Here is a 23228-nt window from a genome sequence, read left to right as displayed (position 1 = left end):
CGTTTCAATCCAAGATCACAGTTCACACTGTGGTCTCGAGTGCATCAACAAATTTGCGGTATAAAACAGATGTGATACACTTTGAAATTTAAAGATGAGTCTGAGTATAAACTCACCCTAAGATTTACTATATTGCCTTCTTTGAACAAAGAAACAAACAAAAAAAAAAAAAAAACCAAATGAAGTCGTAGATCCTATAGTGGAAATGACTGAGTCGCCAACTCACCATACCGAAAGTCAAAACTCAGAACTCAAAACACAGATAGCAACTCGCAAACATAAAAGAAAAAAGAAAATCACAATCATCATTTCTCTGCACTTCGTTTATCATATTTCTAGTTGCGTTTACGAGCACGACGTGGTGATAATAAACAATCAATTCATTCTCACGTTCTTGCTTCCCTGTTTGGGAGTAGTGGAAAGAAGGTGACACTTCGCAAATAAACTGCATCAATCAATTACATAAATCAAATAATATCAATTTCATTTAGGGGAGAGATAAAAATCTTGGTAATTGTTCTTCACCATGAATTGGGGATCTCTGGTACAAATTTTGTTCCTACTCTCAATCTTGTTACTTGTCAATGGATCCCTTAGCTCGCCCGTGAATTCAACACTTATTAAAATCGATCCTTCAAAAGTCAAGCAAATTTCGTGGAAACCTAGGTCAGTAATTGGAACTCCTATTTGTTCTTGTTATATCAATATGTATATATGAGAAATGTCTAATCAGAACCAATCCGAACAATTTTTGTTGGGAACAATTTTTAGTGGTATATTCAGCTAAAATTATAGTATAATTACTTGAAAAGTTGGTGTATTTATGAACTGGAAATTTTATAAAAACCGAACATATGACCTGATTGTAGGTGTATTATTATTACAGTCATGTATTTTGTTATATTTTAATTGTAAAATCTACTACTTTATTTTACTAAAAATACTATTTTTTATGATCTGAACAGAAGAATATATAGATCAGTTATGAATTGAGGGAAGCTCCTGTAAATATGCATATTTAGTATTGATTTAATGGAATAAATGCTGGCTACTTATGTTGTTTGATATTGTTTAATTCAGAGCGTTCGTGTATGAAAGATTTCTGACTGATGAGGAATGTGATCATCTGATATCAATTGTAAGTTCTTTATTTTTAAGTTGTTTTTCTTTTGTTTTTATTATTGTTGATCCGATTTCATGAGCATGCGAGAGTAAATGTTCCCATTTTTTTATAATCTTGTTGAAGTGTTGCTTGTTTTCTGGTCAACTTCAATTAGGCGAAATCAGAATTAAAGAGGTCCGCTGTGGCGGATAATGAGTCTGGAGATAGCCAGCTTAGCGAAGTCAGAACTAGCTCTGGTGCCTTTATTAGTAAGGCCAAGGTCTGCTCTCTTTTTATCAGCATTTTCTGGTGCAGCACGTTTTGTTTATTGTCGCCATGTTGTCCTTTGCTTCTGTTTGGTGTGGCACATTATATTTAGCAATCTTGTTTAGCCCTGAACTTTAGTTTATGTATAGTTAAGCTGATCTGGTGATTGGTAATCAAATGATTTATGTCGATGAGGTGATGAACTTGAAATCTGGAATAGAGATTATGGAGACAGTTGATGAGTGCTGTAGTTTTAGGATATGCCTGGACGTTAACTCTGGTTGAAGGGGTGAGCATTGTGAAAAATAGGTTATAGTAAGAAACCGGGGGATAGGATGAGGGTGTGAGTGTTGTCAAATATGAATTTATAGGAAGAAACAGGATTGTCCTCAGGTGTGTTTTGTCTCGTAGTTAATGCTTTGTACTATATATCCAAGGAAAGACATATCCTTGGGTTGAGAGCCTCAAATTGATCTGCCTCCTTTCTATGTTGTTCTCACAAAACTTGAGAGAAAAGCTTCCTTAGTGAAAGGAAGAGAAACAGAATCAGTTCATTTGTGTTCCATATGAGACACCAGGTGCTGTATATTCTCTGAGAATTTGTATAATGGAAAGGCAAGACTTTTTCATCGAAGGTATGAATTGGTGGGATACAATCTGTATGGGTTGGTCGCAGGATGCTGGAAATTCGTAGAGATCCTTGTCTTAGCCTCTGCGTCGTATTAATCTGGTATTGTTGTATTCCATTTTTCAGGATGAAATTGTGCAGCGTATAGAGCAAAAACTTGCTGTCTGGACATTCCTACCTCAAGGTTCTTTCTCTCTCTCTCTTGCACTGTGTGAGTGCAAGCGCAACAGATTTTGTCATTACCATTGCTGCTTATGTACAATGTCTGTGGATCACAATTGTCCTTGTGAGATCATTATCATTAGTGAATAGAAGAGGGGACTGTTTTGCTGCTAATATTAGATGTCAGTCTATTTTTGACGCATGTTAACAGTTTGTAGTGCGATTAGATGTGCTGCTAGCTTGTTGTTTTACTATTACTGTACGTTATGTTACTGAATCTATTGATCATGAAATAAGGATTAATTTGGAAATATGTGGAAACTCTGCAACTTATATATTGCTTCTATACATCTCTGATTATACCAGTACCTAGTGACATTGTGGCTTATTTTCTTTCTTGCGATACAGCCATCTTTCTTTATTATAGTCTTTTTCAAATTAATCGTCCTAGTTACTCATTACTACTTGTATCGCATCAGTGTATCTCTTTGAAATGATCTCATAAATATTGTTAGCCATGTCTAAGGTTATACTAGAAAGTTACTTCCTAGCTAGGAAAAATTGTGTATCAATCCCAACTATGACTGATTTGCTCCAAAAGATCCCAACTCTTAATTATTATTAAGCTGTCCCAATTTCAAGGAGTCTCCCCAAAATGGTCCTTTACCTTATTTAAACTGCTAATTTTGTTGATTATGATACATAATAGTCCTTGTTTATTTAGTTAGCTTAAGCCAATGGAAGAGTGTGATATATCATAATTAACCAATTTAACATGCTAATTAAGGTAAGAAGACCGTTTTGAAATATACTTTCCAAAGTTAGAACCATTGTGAGATAATCAAAAGTTGGGACTTTTTTAAAATAATTCACAAAAGTTACGATCGGTGGTGTCAATTTTTCTTATATACTATCTCCTTAAATTAAGTTGCAGTTCACCTTTTACTTTTAGCCTTAGCTTGAATAGGCTGATGGAACTGCAAAATTCTAGGTGGGCCACTATATGAAAGGGGTCAACGTTTCCCCTCGCATGGATGTGTGGGTTTGGATTTCTGTTAGAGCCAAAATCTCTTAAGGCTATCTAATCATATGGGGTGAGAAAGGGAAACTTATAGGGGTTATTGATCTACCTTTCCAGTACCAAATTTCGTATAAGATTGATGCATATAGGTAAAAGTTCATATCATAAGCAAAGACAAAGAACCACCAAAATGTCGTCAGAAGTCTCCCATTTCTATAAGGATTAATCTAGCGGCTCCTTTGGTAGGCGATTCTTAGTGGCCTTAATTGCAATACAGTCATCTGTGATCTAAGTAACCCGTTCTCATTGCCATAATAATGTGATCCCCAGACATGTGATTTCTTCACAAATATTTATTCCCATACAATTTCACAATCAAAGTGGTAATAGATAGTAGTGCTTATTTGTGAAGTAAAACACACGTTTGAGATTGATTCTCATTTAACTTCAAAGTATTATCTAACAAAATGGCACTAAAATTCATCATCATTATTGTCGTTTAGCCTCATAGTCTGCGTCTTATGCTGTTATGTCGAGTCTGCTTATTGCAAAAAGGCCTTATGACATGGCATGTCTCCTCATTTTTCAATGATGCCTCATTTATGGGATTTGCAAGATGAATTAGGTTGACTAGCCGAGATTTATTGATTTAGTAAATGTGACTGCAAATATGTTTGAATGATTAATCTTTTTGAACTTTAAGCTCAGTGCTTAGCATGGGGCTGGTTTCTGCTTCTGATTGAGCTGTATGTATCTTATGAAAAGGATGCATATATACATATTTGCAATTGAATCACTCTTGCTTTTTTTGTCAAATTTTCAGAGAATGGGGAGGACATACAAGTTCTCAGATACGAGGAAGGACAGAAATATGAGTCCCACTATGATTACTTTGTTGACAAGGTTAACATCGCTCGTGGTGGCCATCGATATGCAACTGTCCTTATGTATCTATCTGACGTCACGAAAGGTGGTGAAACAGTTTTTCCAAATGCAGAGGTTAGCGCAATTTATCAACTATAGTAATAGTAAATGTATAACAAGCATTCCCGAAGGCTTTACTTGTCACTTGGAGTGTGTCTAGCCTTCTATTTCTGCATCTTTCTTGTTGTTACTCAACCACTGCACTGGTATCAGTAAGAAATGATTTCAGTTTCAGTGAGCCAGAGTCGGATTGTTTGGGATTAATTCTTAGGTCCATAATATTTGTAGCATAATAATATGAAATAATAACTTTCAGTACTATGAACAGCTGTCAGAACGTCAAAAGGCAGCTATCGCGGCAGATAATGATTTGTCAGAGTGTGGAAAGAAAGGCATTGCAGGTACTTCCTGAACCATCGTCCAAAGATCATAAGCTCTATGGTTTTTGTTTGCAATTTCATCTTACAAATGTTCTGAAACGTAACCAGTGAAACCAAAAAAAGGCGATGCTCTTTTGTTCTTCAGTCTCTATCCAAGTGCGGTTCCTGATCAGATGAGCCTCCATGGAGGTTGTCCTGTCATTGAGGGTGAGAAGTGGTCGGCCACCAAGTGGATTCACGTTGACAATTTTGATAAAATCCTCACAGATGGTTGTGTTGATCGCAATCAGAATTGTGAAAGATGGGCTGCACTTGGTGAGTGCACTAGGAACCCAGAATATATGGTGGGAACTGCTGACCTACCAGGTTACTGCCGGAGAAGCTGCAATCTCTGCTAGTGCAGTCCGTCTATAACACTGCGGTATGAGACGATTGTAACTTGTTACTATTATATCTTTTCTGAACTCGCTGAGGTATATCGAGTTCGAAATGCAATGACATCCTTTATGTTGTGCTGTTTCTCTTCCTCTGTATTTTTGGTTTTGGAGTGTAAATTTTGGAAAGGACTAATGCTGGCATGTATGACTTTGTGGAAACTCTCCAAGGCTCTTAAGGAAACATCTTCAATGGAAATGATTGCTGATGCATATTTCCTCTAGGGGAAAATAGTTATATATTGGTTTTTATTGGTTCAATTTCTTGCAAAGAAAAGTTAGAGTGAAAATGGATAATGGAAAGAGAGGGAGGAGGATAGGTGGAACATGGAAGGAGAAAAAGAGGAAAGATAAATGTTTTGCACCTCTTTGTTTTTATCCTTTAAAAGAAAGATGGGAAACTCTTTTTCTAATACAAATCAAATACCTTAAGTGAGTTTTATTCACCTTAATTGGCTTTTTTAAACAATTTGAATAGCTACCCATCTAATTACTAAGTTTGTATCACCTCCAAATATATATATTAAAAGTTTCTTATGCATATGAAGTACTAATTAAATATTAGGAGTGTTATCGCCGTATTGAGGTGTTGGAGTTATTTTAAGTTTGAAAGAGAAATTTTAAATACTGAAAACTATATTGCAACAAAAATAATGGTTGAACTAGGAAGTCTTAAAATACGAGAATCCTTATTGATGAACAAATCTACTTAAGAAAATCCATGACATATTTGTTCCGGTATGGAATAAGTAGTAGGGTGTGAATCGGTAGCTCCCAAGTAGAGTATAATTGTGTTTGTGAAAGTACCTTATGACTCAGATCAACGGGGTATTTATAGGAGCCGGTAAGAGTCATTGTTCAAGTAGGACTCTGCTCTTATTGGTTGGACGTGGGTATATTCCTTTGGGATATACTTTTATCCTCTATTGATTGATGTTTATCTTTAGGCCCGTAGAATTTAGATAGAAACTGGATCAAGCCAGGCCCATGAATAATGACCCAGGGACAGATACCGTCTTGGTATCCTAATGAAATCGGTATTACGAAGTCAACGGTTCTGTAGTAAGTGTATTGACCATGACAATACATATAGGTTGAGGTGGACCTGTATGGAACTTAGTCAGCCCCCATACAACTAGCCCCCAAGCCGGTATGTCTGGCGAAGATGTATCCTGCTTAGTAAATGTTAAACCGTCATGGGAATGGATGACATGAAATAGCGTGGGAAGGTTAATTAACTAAGGATAATTATTCATCCATTGGTACTCTAGCTAACCACTCTCTCGAGCTAGCTAGATTGACCTAGTCTCTTACCCAGGACCTATTCTCATGGCTAAGGCATTCAACTAAGCATATCCATAAACATGATGAACATAAACAAACAAACTAAGTCCCCTAGGCTAGGTAGTCCCTATTATCATGGTCCTTCAAGCCTAATACTCCGACAACATCGCCAACATTTGACGCGCTCGTTGTAAACACGTCAAAGAAACCTAGACTACCCAATATTGAGCAAGTAAGGGTCGAATCCACAAAGACTAAGGGAAGCACGAATAAGTATCGATTTGTGACCAGCTAAGCAATCTCTATGTTTTTGAAGATCTATAGATGAAAAGACAATAAGAAAAATGAATTTGGGAAGGCCACCAATCAACTCATTAACAAACTAAACAATCACAATAGGAATCAACAATGAGAATCAATTGAGGATAATTATTCATCCATTGGTACTCTAACCACTCTCTCGAGCTAGCTACATTGACAGTCTCTTACCCCAAGACCTATTCTCATGGCTAAGGCATTCAACTAAGCATATCCATAAACATGATGAACATAAACAAACAAACTAAGTCCCCTAGGCTAGGTAGTCCCTATTATAATGGTCCTTCACGCCTAATAATCGAATTGATCACGCAACCCTTAACTTCATCTCTCGATCCTTTACTGAGGGTACCTAAATTATGCTCCTATGATGACCAATCATACAAACATTCATGAAAATGCCATATTAATTAACCAAAATTTATCCCAATTCAAAAACCAATATTGGATTTAGAGGTTCATGAACTCATCAATGACTTCAAACCCTTCCCAAAGATATAACTACTCACAAATCATGATTAATTAAAAACTAAAAGACATTAACAGCTATTAACATGAACTAAAACAATAATCTAGGATGAACAAGTAAATAAAATGAGAATGACATGAGAGAGTAAGTAATCCTCATTAAACTTGCAAGGACCACCAAATGTTCAAATTTCCTTCTTAGATTCTTCAAATTCTAAGCCTTCAACAAGTTTTTCTCACTTCTCTCTTTAGAAGATGAGATTTTGTCTCTCATAGGGTTTAAGAATTTCAAATCTCCCTTTATTAAAACATAATGTAAGTTAGCTTAGCCTAAATTAAGAGGAGTTTCTCTTATATAACCCTAAAATAAAGGAAGTTTAATTACAAGAAAACCCCCGTATAAAAATCGTAAAAAAAAAGTAAGGCATTTCGGAAAACCCAACGACCCGGGCGAGTTGGAGTGACCCGAGCGTCCGGGTTGAGGTTGACCCGGGCGGGTCAGATAAGCGGGACTGAAATTTTAGTTTTTAGTAATTTGACCCAGGCGGGTCAGTTGACCCAAGCGCTCGGGTAACTTTTTCAGTTTCGTTAGTTCATTTTCAAACGACCATACCTCACATGTTTTTCATCGGATTGAGCTTGTGACTACCAGTTGGAAAGATATTGAGCCAAACTTTCATCTTCAACTTGAATCGCTCAAAAATTGTTTATGTGCTGAAAGTTATGGCCATTTTAAGTTGACCTTTATGCGCAAACTCTTCCAAAACTTCTTATATTAACCCAGGAACTTGGTTATGCTTCCCTGACCTTCCTCTTGATTCTTAATATTTGGGTTTGTGCAAGTGTTCTCTAAGCATGTTCCTAAGTCTTGATACGAAACAAAGCTCGCAAAAAAAGTGCATACAAGGAGAAAAATTGTACAAATTAAATAAATAGTAACAAACTAGCCATGTTCTTACATGTAACGATTACACATGAACAAATAAAGTAGTAAAAAAAACCTATAAATTTCATTAAATATCATAAAGACAAGTAAAAAGACACCATGAACATCTAATTATCCAACAAAACTGAAGTACGTGTCACCTTAGGGTGAAATGTCCCCTCTAAACCCCCACCCCCTCCACTCCCCTAACCAAAAAGCATTCGGCCCGAACACCTCCCCCACTCACCAGTCACCACACTCTCTTCTCATTCTCTCTCCCATTTTTTTCTTTCTTTCAATTGAAACAAATAAAAGTAAAGAAAGAAAAAAGTAACCCACTCTTCCAAAATCTGTGTGCGTCTTAGTTTCTCTCTCCTCAGTCACATTCTCCCGATTCGCCGCCCAATTGGGAGGCAATTATGACCACCGAAGTAAATGCCGCCGTTAAGTCGGTGCTTGACAAACCGTTACACCAGCTCACTGAAGATGACATTTCTCAGCTCACCCGTGAAGATTGCCGCCGTTACCTCAAAGAAAAAGGTCTCCACTTTTTATTTTCTCTCTCTCCTTGATTTTCGGAACTGAAAATTGTGTGTTTGTTTTTTTAAGAAGGAAGGAAAGTGACACGTGTATGGTTTTTACAGGTATGCGAAGACCGTCGTGGAACAAATCACAGGCGATCCAACAAGTGATTTCACTAAAATCTTTGCTTGAGCCTTCTCCTTCTCCTTCAAATGCCGCTGTTCTTAAATCTGCTGTTGTTCGTCCCCCTTTAAATTCTACCAACACTGTTCGTATATTACTCATCCTTTCCTTTCTTCATCCTTTATTTGTGTTATTTTTTTTTTTTTGCTTACTTCAGTTGCTGATGAAATATATGTTTCCTCCGTCTTCTATTACTTGCAACAGCGGAGGTAAAGGGATGGATTGATTGAAATAATTTAAACGGAATGTTTGGGTTACCAAGATTTAGATTTCCATGTATGTTGTTCTATCTCTTTCTCAAAACGTGCTTCGGACTTAGATGTTGCAAGTAATAAAGATCGGAGAGGCTTTTTTGCTTGGGGGGGTTGATCTGTGCTTTTTATGAGTTTAATTTGAATTTTTTGGGGACGGACATTGATGTTTAGCGCACAATCTTTGGTTTTTTGTATGAACTAGCAAGTGTCTCCGGCGATGCCTCGTGTTGTTACTTTTCATAATCTTTTTGTCTAGTGAGGAAAAATTTAAGTATCATGATAGTGAAAAACAAACCCTTAAAGTTTGGTGATGAAAGTTATAGTTTACTTTTAACAAGTAATTGGAGGTAAGAGAATATGACTAAGTCTCTTGATATTACCATAACAGTGTTAGAAATCTAACTGATTGGGTAAGTGTTTTAATGAATTATAATTATAAGACTTTATTAAATTTTATTTTGAAATACTAAACACTGATATTACCTTGGATTCATGGTTAAGTTCTCACATCATTTCAAAAGTCACGTGTTCGATACCTTGTAATTGCACAACATTTTTTTTTTTATAGAGTGCCACTAGCACATAAACTTTCTTAGGAAAGCTTTTTAATATATTAGTATGAATTTGACCGTTTATAGTCTAACATTAAGCTAAAGCTGAATTGTTGTTATTTTAATTGTTAATACTACATATGTTAATATTAACTAAAGGTGAGTATTGGCTGAGTAAAAGCTAAAGCGTTCCTAAGCGCAAACAGTTTATACTCAGCTAAAGCTGAGCCGTTGTTATTTTGATTGTCATTGATTATAATAATGGATTCTTTTATTTATTTATGCAAAAATGGAAAATATAGGTGAACTCTAATTCTTCTAGCTTCACAAAGGAATTAAGTCCACCTGATGCTGATGGATCAGTGTCAGCAATGGGGGAGGATGGAGGTCAAAATCAGCAGGCTGGAACCTCCAGTTCGGAACCCACACGAGAAGGGGAATGTCGTCCTACTGCCACTGACTCTAAAGCTATAGCTGTCAGGTCTTGTGTTTTACATGCTAATAATATTGATTCTTTGTTGATTTTCTCATTATTATACTGTTTGCGCAATTTCTGATCCTGTGATACTAACAATGTGAAAGTTCTTGCATGGGATTCTTTCTCTTGATTAGCATATCATGCTGTTCTACTGTTTTTGGAGATGGATTCGTTGAAACTTATTATAGGTAATAAAAGATCAACGAAAATGTACTGGGGCCAGGGAATGAATTCGATGCAATGTTTTCGAAACTAAAACTATCAAAGACTGTAACACATTAAAATACTCTTTGTGCACTTACATATTGGACTAATGATCTTGGAACAAATTCTTGCCTTTTGGCAGTAAAGTGGGTTGTTGAGGAACTCTTTAAAGTCTTTTCATAGAATCAGTGTCATATTCCATGCTTAGGTTCTTGAATTCAGTTTGTTGGTGCCAACATTAAGCATTTGTTGTTTAACTATGTGCCTTGATGCTATTTCATAAGAGACATTCTATGTGATGTTTGGTTTTTTTCTCCTTGATATATCCTGAAAGTGTACAAATAGGAGCTAGGATTCTAAATGTGGTCGCTCATTTCACTTTTGCAAATGGACTTGATTGTTTGTCCATAAACTTGTTTCTTCACACCAAAGGTAGTTTGTATATATATTCTTTGGATTTTATTGTAGGACTCAATTATAAGATTCTCGAACATAGTAACATCTCAATGAATTATATATTTGTCTCGATTGAACGCCCTCATGATTAGATGAAGGAGAGTTTCATTCAAGAAGATAAAGAATTATACATAAAGAACCACTTTGAACCCTCATAGGAACCTCAACGAAAGCAAATTGTGTCATGCACAAATTACATGATGAGAAAGAAAAAAAAATCGGAAAACACCGCCATGGAGTAGCAGCATTGTGATGTTGGGTAGCCTATACTTTTACAACCCTTCTTTCCAGCATTCCAACTCTAGATTTTTTGTCATTCTAATAAAAGGTCTTTCAATAATAATGGGTCGGGGAATAGAGAAAGGAGGTTAAATGAGCATGGTATACTAGAAAATTAGAGAAAGCTGCATAATATTTTTACGAGAGGAAAGATGAAAAAATGGGATGTGGAATAGTATCCTTTGAAATCTATAAGATTTGTGTTTGATGCATTCTAGTATAGAAAGTAATGTTTCTTTGTCATGTTGGCAAACAACAACCAAGCAATTCCCATGGAGCTTGATATTTACAGCCAAGCTACGATTGCTATAGCCTATAGATTCTGTTATGCTTGGATATATAATTTTACCATCTTAAAGATCACTTGATAAAAGCTATGTGTTTTTTGATCATCTATTTCTTCTTGTCTCAAAGCATAATACACCAATTAATCTAAGGATGGAGTTAGCTTGATAATGGACCAGTTCCTAACCAACATATGTTCAACGAGGATTGAAGGATGCAAAAGTTGGTAATAGCTTATCATCGCTGTCGTTAAGTACATGATATGAACTCTAGCCATGGAAATGATGAGAGCTGATTTCTTTTTGTCGATTTACTGTCGTTAATCTCCTTTTTAGGTCAAATAGAGATTTAAGCTAGGAATTATTGGTAAGTTAGATAAAAGTATTTATATAGAGCCTTTTGGTAATAATGTTATTTTATTTGCAGAGATACAGATGCATTGCATCTTCCAATTGATCAAATGACAATCTTTTACAGTGGTGGCATCAATGTTTATGATGGAGTTCCACTCGATAAGGTAATCATTCATATGTTGGTAGCAACAATAGATGTCATTACGTCCCTTCTGATATGATTAGGTGGTTCAGCAGGCACGGGCGATAATGCATCTAGCCGCAAGCCCTACTCAATTTTCTCAAGATGAACCAAATACTGTAAACTCGACTCCGTGGAGCAGTCCATGCCAGTTACCTACTTCAAGTGTTAAATTCAACGCATCTACCCAAGATGGAGCTGCTGCGCAGTCTGTGTTGCAAGGTATAACATCATGACTTTTCCAATAATTTCATTTGTTCATAAGTTATTATGGAGTCTTGACTGAGTTTGTTTTTATATGCTAAAAATTACCATGAGAGAACTTTCTGAAGCTAGATAACATTAATTTATGAGCAATAGAGAATCTCCTGATGAAACAACATCTAGTTTTTAGTTATGGTAGAATAGTGGACTAAATAAAACTAGTGGTGTCAGAAACCGATTTGACCGATGGGTCAACTTGATACTGATGTGACTTGAACCTGATTCGACCTCTAAGGGTCAGTCCCCAGATGTGACCAAAATCTGACTTGGGATTACCCAGACCGACACTATCATATTCTGACGTGACCACAGTGACCTGCATCCAAACCCCAACTAGATATTAACCCAGAACTCGACTAAACCCACTAAATACCAGATTTGTTTATGATTGACCCGAATTCAACTATAATTCATATTAACCAGATAAAATCAAATTTATTTTTCAAACCAATCTATTTGAACGACTAAACCCCATAAAATTATTAAAATTCAATTATTATTCTATATATACAAAATCGTTTAAATTTGTAATATATTTTACTACATATAAATATTTTATTTTAAATATATAATATTCATTCCTTTAAGGTGTATATAGCATATGAGTAGAAGATCAAGTTATAATGTATGTTACAAACGTAGAAATTGTTATAGTTAGTACTTGATCGATAAAACTCTTATGTTTCAATGTTTAAGTAAACTAGAATGAATAATATCAAATTTAGAGAAGTAAATTTTGAAAAATGTACATGTGCCTCGTGATTTTCATATCTCACTAAAATCCAATTATTGTTTTATATCTACAAAATCATTTAAATATATTAATTTCATCTTTTACTAAATGTATACTATATCATTCCTTTTATAACTATTTAAGTTGATACTATTTAGAATTATATTTTTTTGATAATATGATATTTCAAAATATTACAATTGATACATTTACAAAAATCTAAATAATGATTGATATGCTATGAAAGAAAAGAAAGTGAGCTTCTTCCACTCTTGTATTAACAGGATAACACAAATCTATTAGACTTATCACTAGTAAAACCAACCCAAAATAATTACTTGAATTGAACAAAAACCTTACTTAAATTAACCAGCAAGTCAGCAACTATCACTTGAATTAACTAACTAAATATCAAATTAAAATCAAAATTAAAGAAAAATAAGAATAAAAAAGCCAACAATAATAACATCAAAAAATTACAAAGAAATTAACAATAAAATACAAAAAAAGTTGAATATAAACATAGAAATTAACAACGAAATTACAAAAAGAAACAAAAATAGTAAAATACATAGAAAATAACAACGATGTTACACAAAAATTACATAAAAATTACACGAAAATAAATGTGCAATTATATGAAATTACAAAAAAGTAAATAAATCTGGAGGACGAAATTGAACGATATTACACAAAAACAAAATTAATCAACACAAAAATTAACAAATTAAATAAAAATGGGGAAAAAAAACTTGAACGAACTCTAAATATGGGTGGAATCGAGGGACAACGTCAGAGAGAGAAGCAAAAAGAAATTGTTGTTGATGTTCGTGGGTGAGAGAGATGAGAAGCCAAGGCGAGTGAGAAGCGAATGACGTCCGATTATTCGTGGGTGGTGGCGTTGGTGTTTGTGGATGAGGTGAGAGAAATTACTATCGGTGGTGGTGAGGTGAGAAATTTTGCTGTCTGTGGTAGTGAGGAGGTGAGAGAAATTGCAATTGCAGTTGGAGACTTGTAGCAACTTGAAGTTGGTTGTGTGGCGGGGGAGGCTGGATGGGTGAGGAGAGAGAAATGAGTAAGGGAGAGTAAAAGAGGGAGTGCATTAGGTTTGTATCCAACGGTTGGGCCTTGGGGTAGATTGTTTGGAGGAGAGAGATGAGGGAGAAGATGATAGATTAGGAGACGATCTAACGGTTCATTTTGGTTTATGGCTTGTATCCAATGGTTAATATTTATGATCCGTGTGCTTTGTATTGTTTTTTTGTGTGCCATTGATGGTAATGATCTAACGATGTAGATTTTCCCCTTAGTTGGTATTGAATTTTGCCTTAAGAAAACAAATAATCCTACTAAATTAACAAATTATTATCCTAAACAACTAAACCCTATGCTCATTAAACCCCAAATCTCATACCTAATGTCCCATTTTTCAAATAATATTCATAATTTTTATAGTAGTAATTAATATTTTCATTTAATCAATATCTGCTCGTTTCAATTATCTAATAGTCTCATTTGTCACAAATTAATTAGGGAATAACAAAGAGTCATATCATAAAACAAATAAACCAATCATATAAAATATATACTTTGAAAATTTATCTTGAATCTTTATAATGTAATGAGCACAAATGTTAACCAATAAATAGTTATACTAGTTTTATTGCTCTAAGGTCATTACTTATGACTTCTTGGATTACTTACACAACTATTACTTGCTTAATTAATGTTTTGATTATAGTATAACAATACAATTATATTGATGTGTTATAGTATACGTATACTTTTGCTTATATTCACTTAATTAGTGAACTTAAGTTATAACAAACTTTATAGTATGTCATTTTGCTTCGTATCAATATCTTGCTAATAAGCTATGCAATAAGATTTAGTCGATTAAGATATTGTTAATATGCAAAACGGTATAGTAATTTAATTGAAATAATTAGATTCAATGTCTCTAGCTCTATAGCTCTATGGTTATTTACTTATTAAAATATGCTTCTTATACAACTATCACCCAATTATGTAATAGTTAGATTATATCTTTTAAGTAAACTTATTGTGTAAAAATGTAACTTATATGAATTTCATTGAGTTGATAGTGACTTCTTATAATTTATGTTTATTATTATTGTTCTCATTGTCATCATAGCTATTCACAAACTTATATATCAATTATAATGCTTATAATAATAGAATCATTTATATAAACCTTGGAAATGATCGTCTACTCGTTATTATTGTCGTTGGTTATAATATTAGAACATATAAAGAGTCATTCTACTCATTTACATATTAGAGTGGTTTGTACATGAAACCCAAATATAACCTGAGCAAACCCGGTTAAAAAATGTCCACGGGCGATCGAACCCGGGAATGCATCGCATTTTAGATGAAACGTCCACACCTATCCGACAATCGATAATCCCATGATTCAAATGTGATCGACCCAGTTAAATAAAACTTGAACCAATCAAGACCAGGGACATTGACTGTTAGAATCTTGACGTGTCCGGTTATGTCTTAGTTCGCCGTGGGTATACCCAAAACCTGTTTGATAATTTGTTTGGACACCACTAAATAAAACTTCTTTCTGATGGTCTTTCACAAAGGTGGCAAGCTATTTTCTTTTAATCTAGGGTGTGAATACCTCTTCCCAGCTCTTAAGGGTGCTAGCTTGCTAGGAACAAGCCAATAGGTTATGTGTCGCTAGACTCGCTACAGTGGAAACAGTGAAGGGACAGGAACGACTTCCTTTAGCATTGAAAAAGCAGCAACAGGATCCGCTGCAAGGACCAATTCTCTAAGCAAAGCAGCAGAAGCAAGCCAGTGGGTTGCACAGGTGGGCTATGCAATCCTGCTGCACATTCAATCTGCAGCTTATGTTTGTGGATCTCCCATACTGTAGAAGGCTTGTTTAGTACGAGTCTAGGTCTTTTGTGTTTTTTGTGTGTGTTTAGTACGAGTCCTAAGTGTAAGGTAACAATAGAAGATTATTATATTTACTTGGAAGATTAAGTGGTCGTTTGGTTCACATAGGAACTAGAAGTTCTTCTAAAATCCAAATTCATGGGAATATTCAAAGGTTGTTGGATTAGCATTCGAGGAAATAACTTGCCATGGGAATATCCAAAAGTTGTTTGATTAGCATTTGAGGAAATAACTTGCTGTGGGAATATTGCTACTTACCTGGGGGAAGCTAGGTTCCAGCTCATATTTGGTTATGCAAAGCTCATGAGGCACCTACGGCTTGTTGAAGTAGATATGGGATTAGTTTTCCACTAGTGAGAGTGCTCTCTTGGATGGTGTAGTGTGGACGAGGGCTTTAGTTGTGGTATTCCCTTGTACAAGGAGATTCATAGAAGACCTTCATAATGGTCAGATTATTTGTAATTATAGCTAAAATAGTACATTAATGGTTAAAATACTGGCTTAAGGGAGTGTCTTCTTATGTTGTATGTTTAGGTGCCCATGTATGTTTCCTTGGATTATAAAGTTGAAGAATTTGTAGGAGCCGATTTGGTCGAAGGGTTAGGGACCATTTATGTATATTTATAATATCGTGACAGGGTATATGATACATGGTTAGAATAGCTTGAGACTCTTAACCATTGTGTATTAGTTGTTGGTTGTTGTTAGTTTCTTGCTGTATATTTCTAGATTAAGGTTTCTCCCCCATTGTGGAAATGGGTTTTCCCTCGTACATCGTGTGTATTCTTGCTAATCTTCCTAATATTTTGAAGTTTGTATTTTAACAAAGTAAGGATCTCAAATATAAAGCCTGTCATAGTGGCATAACCAATTCGTATGATGGTTATGTGGCTTGGTTGCTATTAGTTTATAGTTTCCTTTTAAAAAAAGGTTATGGTTGTCCTCCAACTTTGGGGTTCGTTTTCACTCTTGATCTTCACTGATCCTAACTTCTTTAAACATATTGACCCTCAACTTATTAGAACTTATTGTAGTTATGATTTGAACTTATGAAGAGAACAAAGCCTTGATTGGGGTGCCCTAATGAGAAGACGAGGAAGGGGGGGGGGGTGAGAAACTATGTGTTGTCTAATGTTTTGCATATATAGAGAGCCTATTGATTTGTTTGGATAAGAATCTAGGAAGGGGAGATGAGAGAATGAGATGGACAGGAAGGGTAATGGAGCGAAGAAAAAATATTGTGAGGAAAGTGTTGGCATTATAGGATTTAGGTGAGAGAAAAATGAAGTATTTCATTTTCCATCATTTAACATCTGGCTTGGCTAGGCAAAGGGAGGGAATTGGTGGATTGGAAGGGATATATTCTTCCTCCAATCCCCATAAGCTAAAACTCTTCCCATTTTGAAGGAGAATAGAAGTCCCAGGAAGATAAATTAATTATGCCGTTTCCACTGAAATTCAACAATAGCTAATGAGCTTTGTTGTTGAAGATGAAGAATAGCAGTGAATAGAAGGGACACTTGGCTTATGAGGAAAGCAGGAGCTTATTGCCATGTTGCGTGCTGTAAATTATGCTTCCATACAACAACAATAGCCATGCATTGAGTTCTATGCACATTGTCATAATTTGTTGATTTATCTATTAATGTGCTTAAAACATGTATTTGGTAGATTAGTACCTTTACAAATTCCCTTATTCCAATATAATTGTAGTCCAAATGATGGAAAATATACCTTTTTGCTCTCCGTCCCCTGTAAATACGTTGTACCCCCAACACACTCTATGGAGGCCAACTTCGCCAGTTGTTTGCCTCACGTAGATCTGTTAGCTTTTTCTACTGCATTGAGCTTCATGTGAATATTTCCATAAAACATAAATGTCATTGCTTGACATTGTTTAGTATATTCTTAAATTAATAAATGCCAGGGAAAATGGCAGAACCTATTCAACAGTGTAGATCTGATGGAAGCATTTTTTACGAACAAGGTGTGTTTTTTCATGTGCCATGATTGTGCTTTCTGATTTTTTATATGATTGATGTTCAACTTCCTCATAGAAACAGAATGATCTAGATGGGAATAAATGGATTTCAGAGCAAGAGAAGAATATTAAGAAGAGAAATTTATAAGTTTTCCTTGTGCATAAAGCATATTCATGCTACAAATAAAAATGAAGCTGGACTTGCTGCCTACTTTGCTAGCAGGATGTGGCCTAGTAGAGAAATTTATTGTTGGCCATGATTTACAAGTGATTTGCCATTTTAGAGCATATGCATTGTTTAGAGCTTGTATAGGTGCATACTCATTATTGGTGAACTTTGATAATAGTGAGAAATATGGACTGTGAAGAGGTAAACAAGAAGAGAGAAATGTCCCTAATTAATTGAACCTTGCTTCCATCAGACTGACCACAGGATTAGTAGTACACCACAATAGCAAAACCTCCCAAGCCACATGACGACAACCATCCCCTACATGAAATCCATCATCACCCTTGTGAAATCACCAAACTCACCAAATGCCTACCAGCCCACCACCACCACCACCACCACCAACTTATATATCATTACACCACTCATTCTTATGTACTACTACACTTTCATTTTATGTTATTACAACAATTTGATATTCCATTGTTACAAAAGTTTGATATTCTATCATGCAAGCCTACCATTGACATCCCAAAGCCAAATAGAAGACAACAAAAGTGCAAGAGGGAAAAAAATTGAAGGGAATAATGATGAAAAGAACACTTCATATCTGTAAAATTAGACCACCAAAGGTTTAAATTGAGTGCAGATGGTGAGTTGACACAGGCGACGGAATAGATATGTAATATTCGTCTGTTCATATGGCAGTGGTAGTGGAACAGTTAAGGGATTGGTGGTGTTGCGTAGATGCAGAAGGAAGGAAAGAGAAATTAAGTGAAAGATGGGCCTTGTCCTGAGATAGAGAGAAAGAAAACGGTAGGGGAGGAGAGGTAAAAAGGACAGAAAAAAAAACCAAATGCAGACAGACAAGCTTGAGGTGCATGACTCTTACTGAGTGGGCCAGCAGCTGTATTAGCATTATTAATTTGTAGCGCATATCTACCGGCAGTTCTATATTTTTCCTTTTAGGAGATAACAGAAGATCGAGGTAGTAAAAGTGTAATTCTTGTGAAGAGTTGGTGCAATGTGGGTTAAAACCTGGGATGTGGGGAACTAATCTGTGTAATTATATATTATAAAGGGACTGTACAACTAGGCAGTCTGACTTTGTTTCAGCTGTTGCAGCTATTACATTGCCTTTTGTGTGTGCTATCCTGCCTCATCATTAATCTGGAGCACCTCATTCAATGTTATATACTTATATCTGAATAAACTATACCTGGATACATCCATAATACTGGGATTCGGTTTCTTATCATTGAACTTTTCTATTTGAAAATCCTTTGGGGTTTTCTGTCAATAGAAGCATATGTACATGTACTTTTTTACCTGATATTTGCTAAAAGTGTTTTCACATCACCATATGATAAATGGAACCATGAATTTTAACAAGCATCCGTTTATTGTTCGTTCTCTTATGTTTGGAGGGCCAATGGTTCTCCGTCTATGATGTAATCTTTGTCTTCTTGAAGTAAAGAAGCTTTCCATCTCAGTGATTGAGAGGTGTCAGATCTTACTGATTCTTCCATTTCATGTGTGGCAGATGTTGATGGTCAGACAAACAGACAAGTCTCGTTGCAGAGGTACTTTGAGAAGAGAAAAGACAGGTATATATATATTTTTTGATCTTTTTATGGGAATAATCTCACATTTGCGCGGTCTTCCCAAAATATTCCCACCTTTCAAAAATCTGGGAATAATCCAACCTTTGACCCATGTCTTCCCAAACTGGGCCAAATTTAAGTTTTTAACCAATGACCTCGTTTTCCGAAACACTTGTTGACCTTTTGTTTCCTTTGCAAAAGCAATTATCAATTTAATTGAAAAAAATGATTTAATAATCTCACCTTTTGGTGGTCTGCTTAAAATGGTTCAACCATTCAATAATTTCACAATGATACCACCCCCACCTTGACACCCAATCTTCTCAAAATGAGCCTTTTGACTTGAAACCTGTTAAACAAGTTAAATTTTTATTTTTCAATATCTTGTTCTGTAACCCCTCTTCTTTCCTCCCTAATCTCAACCCTCTACAACCTCCTCTCTTCTCTAATTTACTCCACCAGCCGCAACTCCAACTGACATTCACCCCCACTAGCCATGTACTCCACTCACTCTGACTTTTCGACGCAGCATGCAAGCAACTAAGCAGTCGCCTCTATATTCCCACCACATCCCCAAATAAGTCATCACTCAAAAACTGAGAACCATAACTTCCAAAAACATCACTACGAAAACCCACTAACTCCACCAAACCTACTTATCATTTATCTATATCCCCATTATTCACCTTCTTCTCGGACTCTCTAAAAATCATCTTCAAAGAAAACCCCGAACTTTTTCACGATCTCCACTTTTACAACTCTCCCACTCTCTCCCCTCACTTTCTCCGCTGTCGGCTCCAGCCCGCGCTTCCTGAAGTCATCGAGTGGCTCCACCACGTCAGCTCAATCTGGACTGAATCAGCCAACATCCGCGGCGAGCTGCCCGCCAACTTGCGGCATCCAGCTCGTGCTCCAGCAGCTCGTGCTCCAGACCTACAAGTCCCCAACCCTTGCTTTCTCACTTCTTTCTCCTCTAATTGACTTTTTTTCTCCTTTTTGTGGTGAAGGTGTGGACGCAATGGTGGTGTCGGTGGTGGGGTGTGGTCCTAGTGGTGGTTAGGAAGGTGCGTGGGTGGGGATTTTGGTGTTTTGAAATTTGAGTTGGGAAAAGTGGAGGAGAGAAAGAGATCGGTGCTATGGATTTTGAGATGGTGCTGTGGTGGTTGAGTTGTGAGTTGCTGGTGGTTGCGTTGTTCAATGGTTGGTCAAAGATTTAGGGTGGGTGGGAAGGTGGTTGGAGATGTGGTTAGTGGTGCTGCGTGGTTCAAGTGGTTAGGGAGTGGTTATGGCGGTGGAGGTGGGTATGACGGCGGTTTCGTGGAGGTAGAGAAGGAGAAGATTTTTTTTAAAATGACATTAAAATAAAAAAGCTTAGATCGAGTAAAATGAGACACGTGGCCATTTTAAGTTGCTAAACTGGTTAATTTAACTCAACAACATGTAAAACCCATTTCAAGAAGATTATGCGTAAAGGTAGGATTATTTTGAGATTATTGAAAGATTGGATCATTTTAAGATCACTGAAAGGTGGGATTATCAAAATCAAGTTTTCTATTTAATTTTAAAAATAAAAAAGCCTAACCCTAACTCTATCAACCGCCACCCCAAAAACCAACCCCTCCCCTTTCACCATCCCTGACCCCCGCAACAGCTCCCTGATCCCACCCCAAAACTACCCCCTCCCCTGCCACCACCCCCACCCCTATCTTCTCTCTCCTCCGTGGACCTACTTTTCCTCCTAATCCCAACTTCGGTCCCAAGTCCTCTCACCATGACCACTACTTCTCTCAGCTCTCCTCTGCAACGCCGTCTCCGCTCTCTCCCTTGTCCGCTGCGTCCGATCTTGAGAACTCCGTCCCCATTTCCCTCCTCAAAACCCATATACTCCACTGTTTAAACAAACATGAAGCTCAAATGATAGCTTATCTCCAAGACCCTCAAGGATTGGACATGTCGGCGAGGATTTTTTGAGGCCAATGAACTGGAATGTGGGTGGTTTTACGGGGGTAGGGCTGTTTCCCAGGGGGTGACGCTGATTTGTGGGGGTGGTTCTGAGTGGAGTGGGGTTGTTTTGAGGGGAGTGTCGTTGATTTTTGGGGGTGGTTTTGCGTGGGGTGTGGCTGTTTTGGGGGGAGTGGCTGTGACCTGTGTTTGGTGCGCTCCAACACGATGTCATCGTCGGCCTTCCATAGACGCAGTGTCTTGTCGAGGGCACCTGTTAGGAGGAGAGAGAAACTGCTTATTGTCGCTTGCCAGAACCCATCAATTTTGGACATGAGTTGCGTGGGGAATCTGTTTCGAGGTGGGGTTTAGAAGGGATGGTGGTTTTGAGGGTGGGGGGCTGGGACAAGGGGAAGGGGTGGTGTTTTTGGGGTTGGGGGATGGTTGTTTACTGTTTTTATTCTTATTTCTTTATGTGGTGAATTTGTAATTAAAATAATTAAATTTAGGTGTTTAATTAATAATTTAGTTTAAAACACGTCAAATTAGTTTATAATCACATAATTAGGGTATTAAATCTGCATTGCAGGTTACGAATAGATAATGGTCTGTTTTGAGACACCCCAAAGGCGGGATTATTCCTAGATTTTTGAAAGGTGGGACTGTTTTGGGAAGATCAGGCATAGGCGGGATTATTCCATCCATAATTCCTATATTTCATGACCTACGTTCGTGAATTGTCTCTATGTCATGTCTGCGTGTCATAATTATTTTTCTTATACTTTTATTTTTAACATCTCCAGAGGGAAATTTAAGATGAAAAGGAAGATAGGATCTTCACCTTCTGGCTTGGAGATGTACTTGAACCATCAGACGAGGACGCCCGTCATCAATGGACAAACTACTCGAAACAACACTAGCCCTAGAAGCCAGCTTGGGATACCCTGCTCAAGTTATGGCTTAGTGAATAAAGACCAGAAGAATCATGGTCTGTCTGTTGATCTCAATGACAAAGGTAGGCAATAATTACATTGTCGCCATTAGAGAATAAAGAAGTAATAATTATAACTTATGCATACTAAGGATTATTCTGCTCACCAGGTTAGGTATGTGGTATATTCCTATAGTAATGAGCAGTTAGTGATAGGTTAGTGGTGTTAGCATCACCTCTTATATGATTTGAGGTCTTGCAAAAGGGATCCGGCAAATTCCTCCCACCATACTTGCAAGGGATTTGAACTTACCTTGTTGAAAACAAAAATTTCTTATCGTAATATAGTAATTTGTTTGAAACCATCTTACAAATAAGTGAAGCACATTTTTTTCGAGTTTTAAGATGAATCAACTCACTATATTTTGTTTTTTCCTTTCCATGACATAATCTAAATAACTTTTAAAAAATTTGTGAAGCCACTGATAAAAGGAATTAGTATCATCCACTTGTGTGTGTGTACCACAAATGCAAGGGATAAAATATTAGACTTTGAGGGCATATCCTACTTCTAACAACAGGATTAGATTTCAAAGATTATCCATATGTGATCTTGTCAATTAGATTGCTATCTGATGCTGCACAGCTCCAGGATCTTTCATCATCAAATTTCCTTCTAATGTGACCCACACCCTTAGATTATGCTTATCAACCTCTTTATGAAACTTCGAAAGCTTAGAAAGAAAAGAAAATACCTGTGGCATTTCATTTTTTCATTTCAAGTTTCAAAAGCTAAATTCCTCAATTGAGTATTGACATAAGATACTAGAACCCAAGCCTTCTGCTCTGATTTTTAGTTTTTTACAACACCTGTATGTATTTTGTATTTTCTTTTCATAGTCTCAATACAAGAGTTTGCCATCTCATTCCCACTGTGTTTTTGCTGGACAAACCTTTAAGTTGTTCATATCTATCTACAATTAGGGGAAGATGGGAAACAAGATTTTTTTTT

At 36.4% G+C, this 23228-nt stretch overlaps 2 protein-coding genes across 9 annotated transcripts in view; both read left to right on the top strand.

Annotated features, from left to right (window-relative positions):
- The first annotated feature begins 212 nt into the window (after positions 1 to 212).
- LOC104906690 (probable prolyl 4-hydroxylase 4) lies at positions 213 to 5179 on the top strand. Of its 2 annotated transcripts, none has more exons than XM_048641375.1 (7): positions 213 to 666; positions 1081 to 1138; positions 1278 to 1382; positions 2124 to 2181; positions 4004 to 4179; positions 4421 to 4505; positions 4593 to 5179. In XM_048641375.1, exons 1-7 carry the CDS (start codon positions 527 to 529, stop codon positions 4880 to 4882), a joined length of 912 nt encoding a protein of 303 aa, XP_048497332.1. In that variant the 5' UTR covers positions 213 to 526; the 3' UTR covers positions 4883 to 5179. The 2 variants fall into 2 exon arrangements, with proteins under 2 accessions (XP_048497332.1, XP_010693781.1); XM_010695479.4 differs by having other exon boundaries at positions 219 to 666; positions 4433 to 4505.
- A 2944-nt stretch (positions 5180 to 8123) lies between these two features.
- The window catches only part of LOC104906688 (protein TIFY 4B), a 21059-nt gene continuing 5954 nt past the window's right edge, over positions 8124 to 23228 (top strand). Inside the window, exons 1-8 of one of the 7 annotated variants that reach the window (XM_048641372.2) lie at positions 8125 to 8453; positions 8558 to 8703; positions 9726 to 9904; positions 11552 to 11642; positions 11716 to 11881; positions 17518 to 17577; positions 19284 to 19347; positions 22089 to 22300. In XM_048641372.2, the coding sequence (XP_048497329.1) occupies positions 8333 to 8453; positions 8558 to 8703; positions 9726 to 9904; positions 11552 to 11642; positions 11716 to 11881; positions 17518 to 17577; positions 19284 to 19347; positions 22089 to 22300 (1039 nt within the window). In that variant the 5' untranslated portion in view covers positions 8125 to 8332. Of the gene's footprint in view, positions 8454 to 8557; positions 8704 to 9725; positions 9905 to 11551; positions 11643 to 11703; positions 11882 to 17517; positions 17578 to 19283; positions 19348 to 22088; positions 22301 to 23228 lie in introns of all 7 variants that reach the window. The other 6 variants (XM_048641371.2, XM_048641370.2, XM_010695475.4 and 3 more) reach the window with 6 other exon arrangements.

This window comes from Beta vulgaris, chromosome 3 (genome assembly GCF_026745355.1).
Source record: "Beta vulgaris subsp. vulgaris cultivar EL10 chromosome 3, EL10.2, whole genome shotgun sequence".
Taxonomy (NCBI): Eukaryota; Viridiplantae; Streptophyta; class Magnoliopsida; order Caryophyllales; family Amaranthaceae; genus Beta; species Beta vulgaris.
This window is presented reverse-complemented; position numbering and strand designations above follow the sequence as displayed.

Coding starts and splice junctions, on each gene's coding strand:
- LOC104906690 (XM_048641375.1), top strand. CDS start 527: ATGAATTGGGGATCTCTGGTACAAATTTTGTTCCTACTCTCAATCTTG. Junction 2,182..4,003: donor CTGGACATTCCTACCTCAAG/GTTCTTTCTCTC, acceptor TCAAATTTTCAG/AGAATGGGGAGGACATACAA. Junction 4,180..4,420: donor CAGTTTTTCCAAATGCAGAG/GTTAGCGCAATT, acceptor AATAACTTTCAG/TACTATGAACAGCTGTCAGA.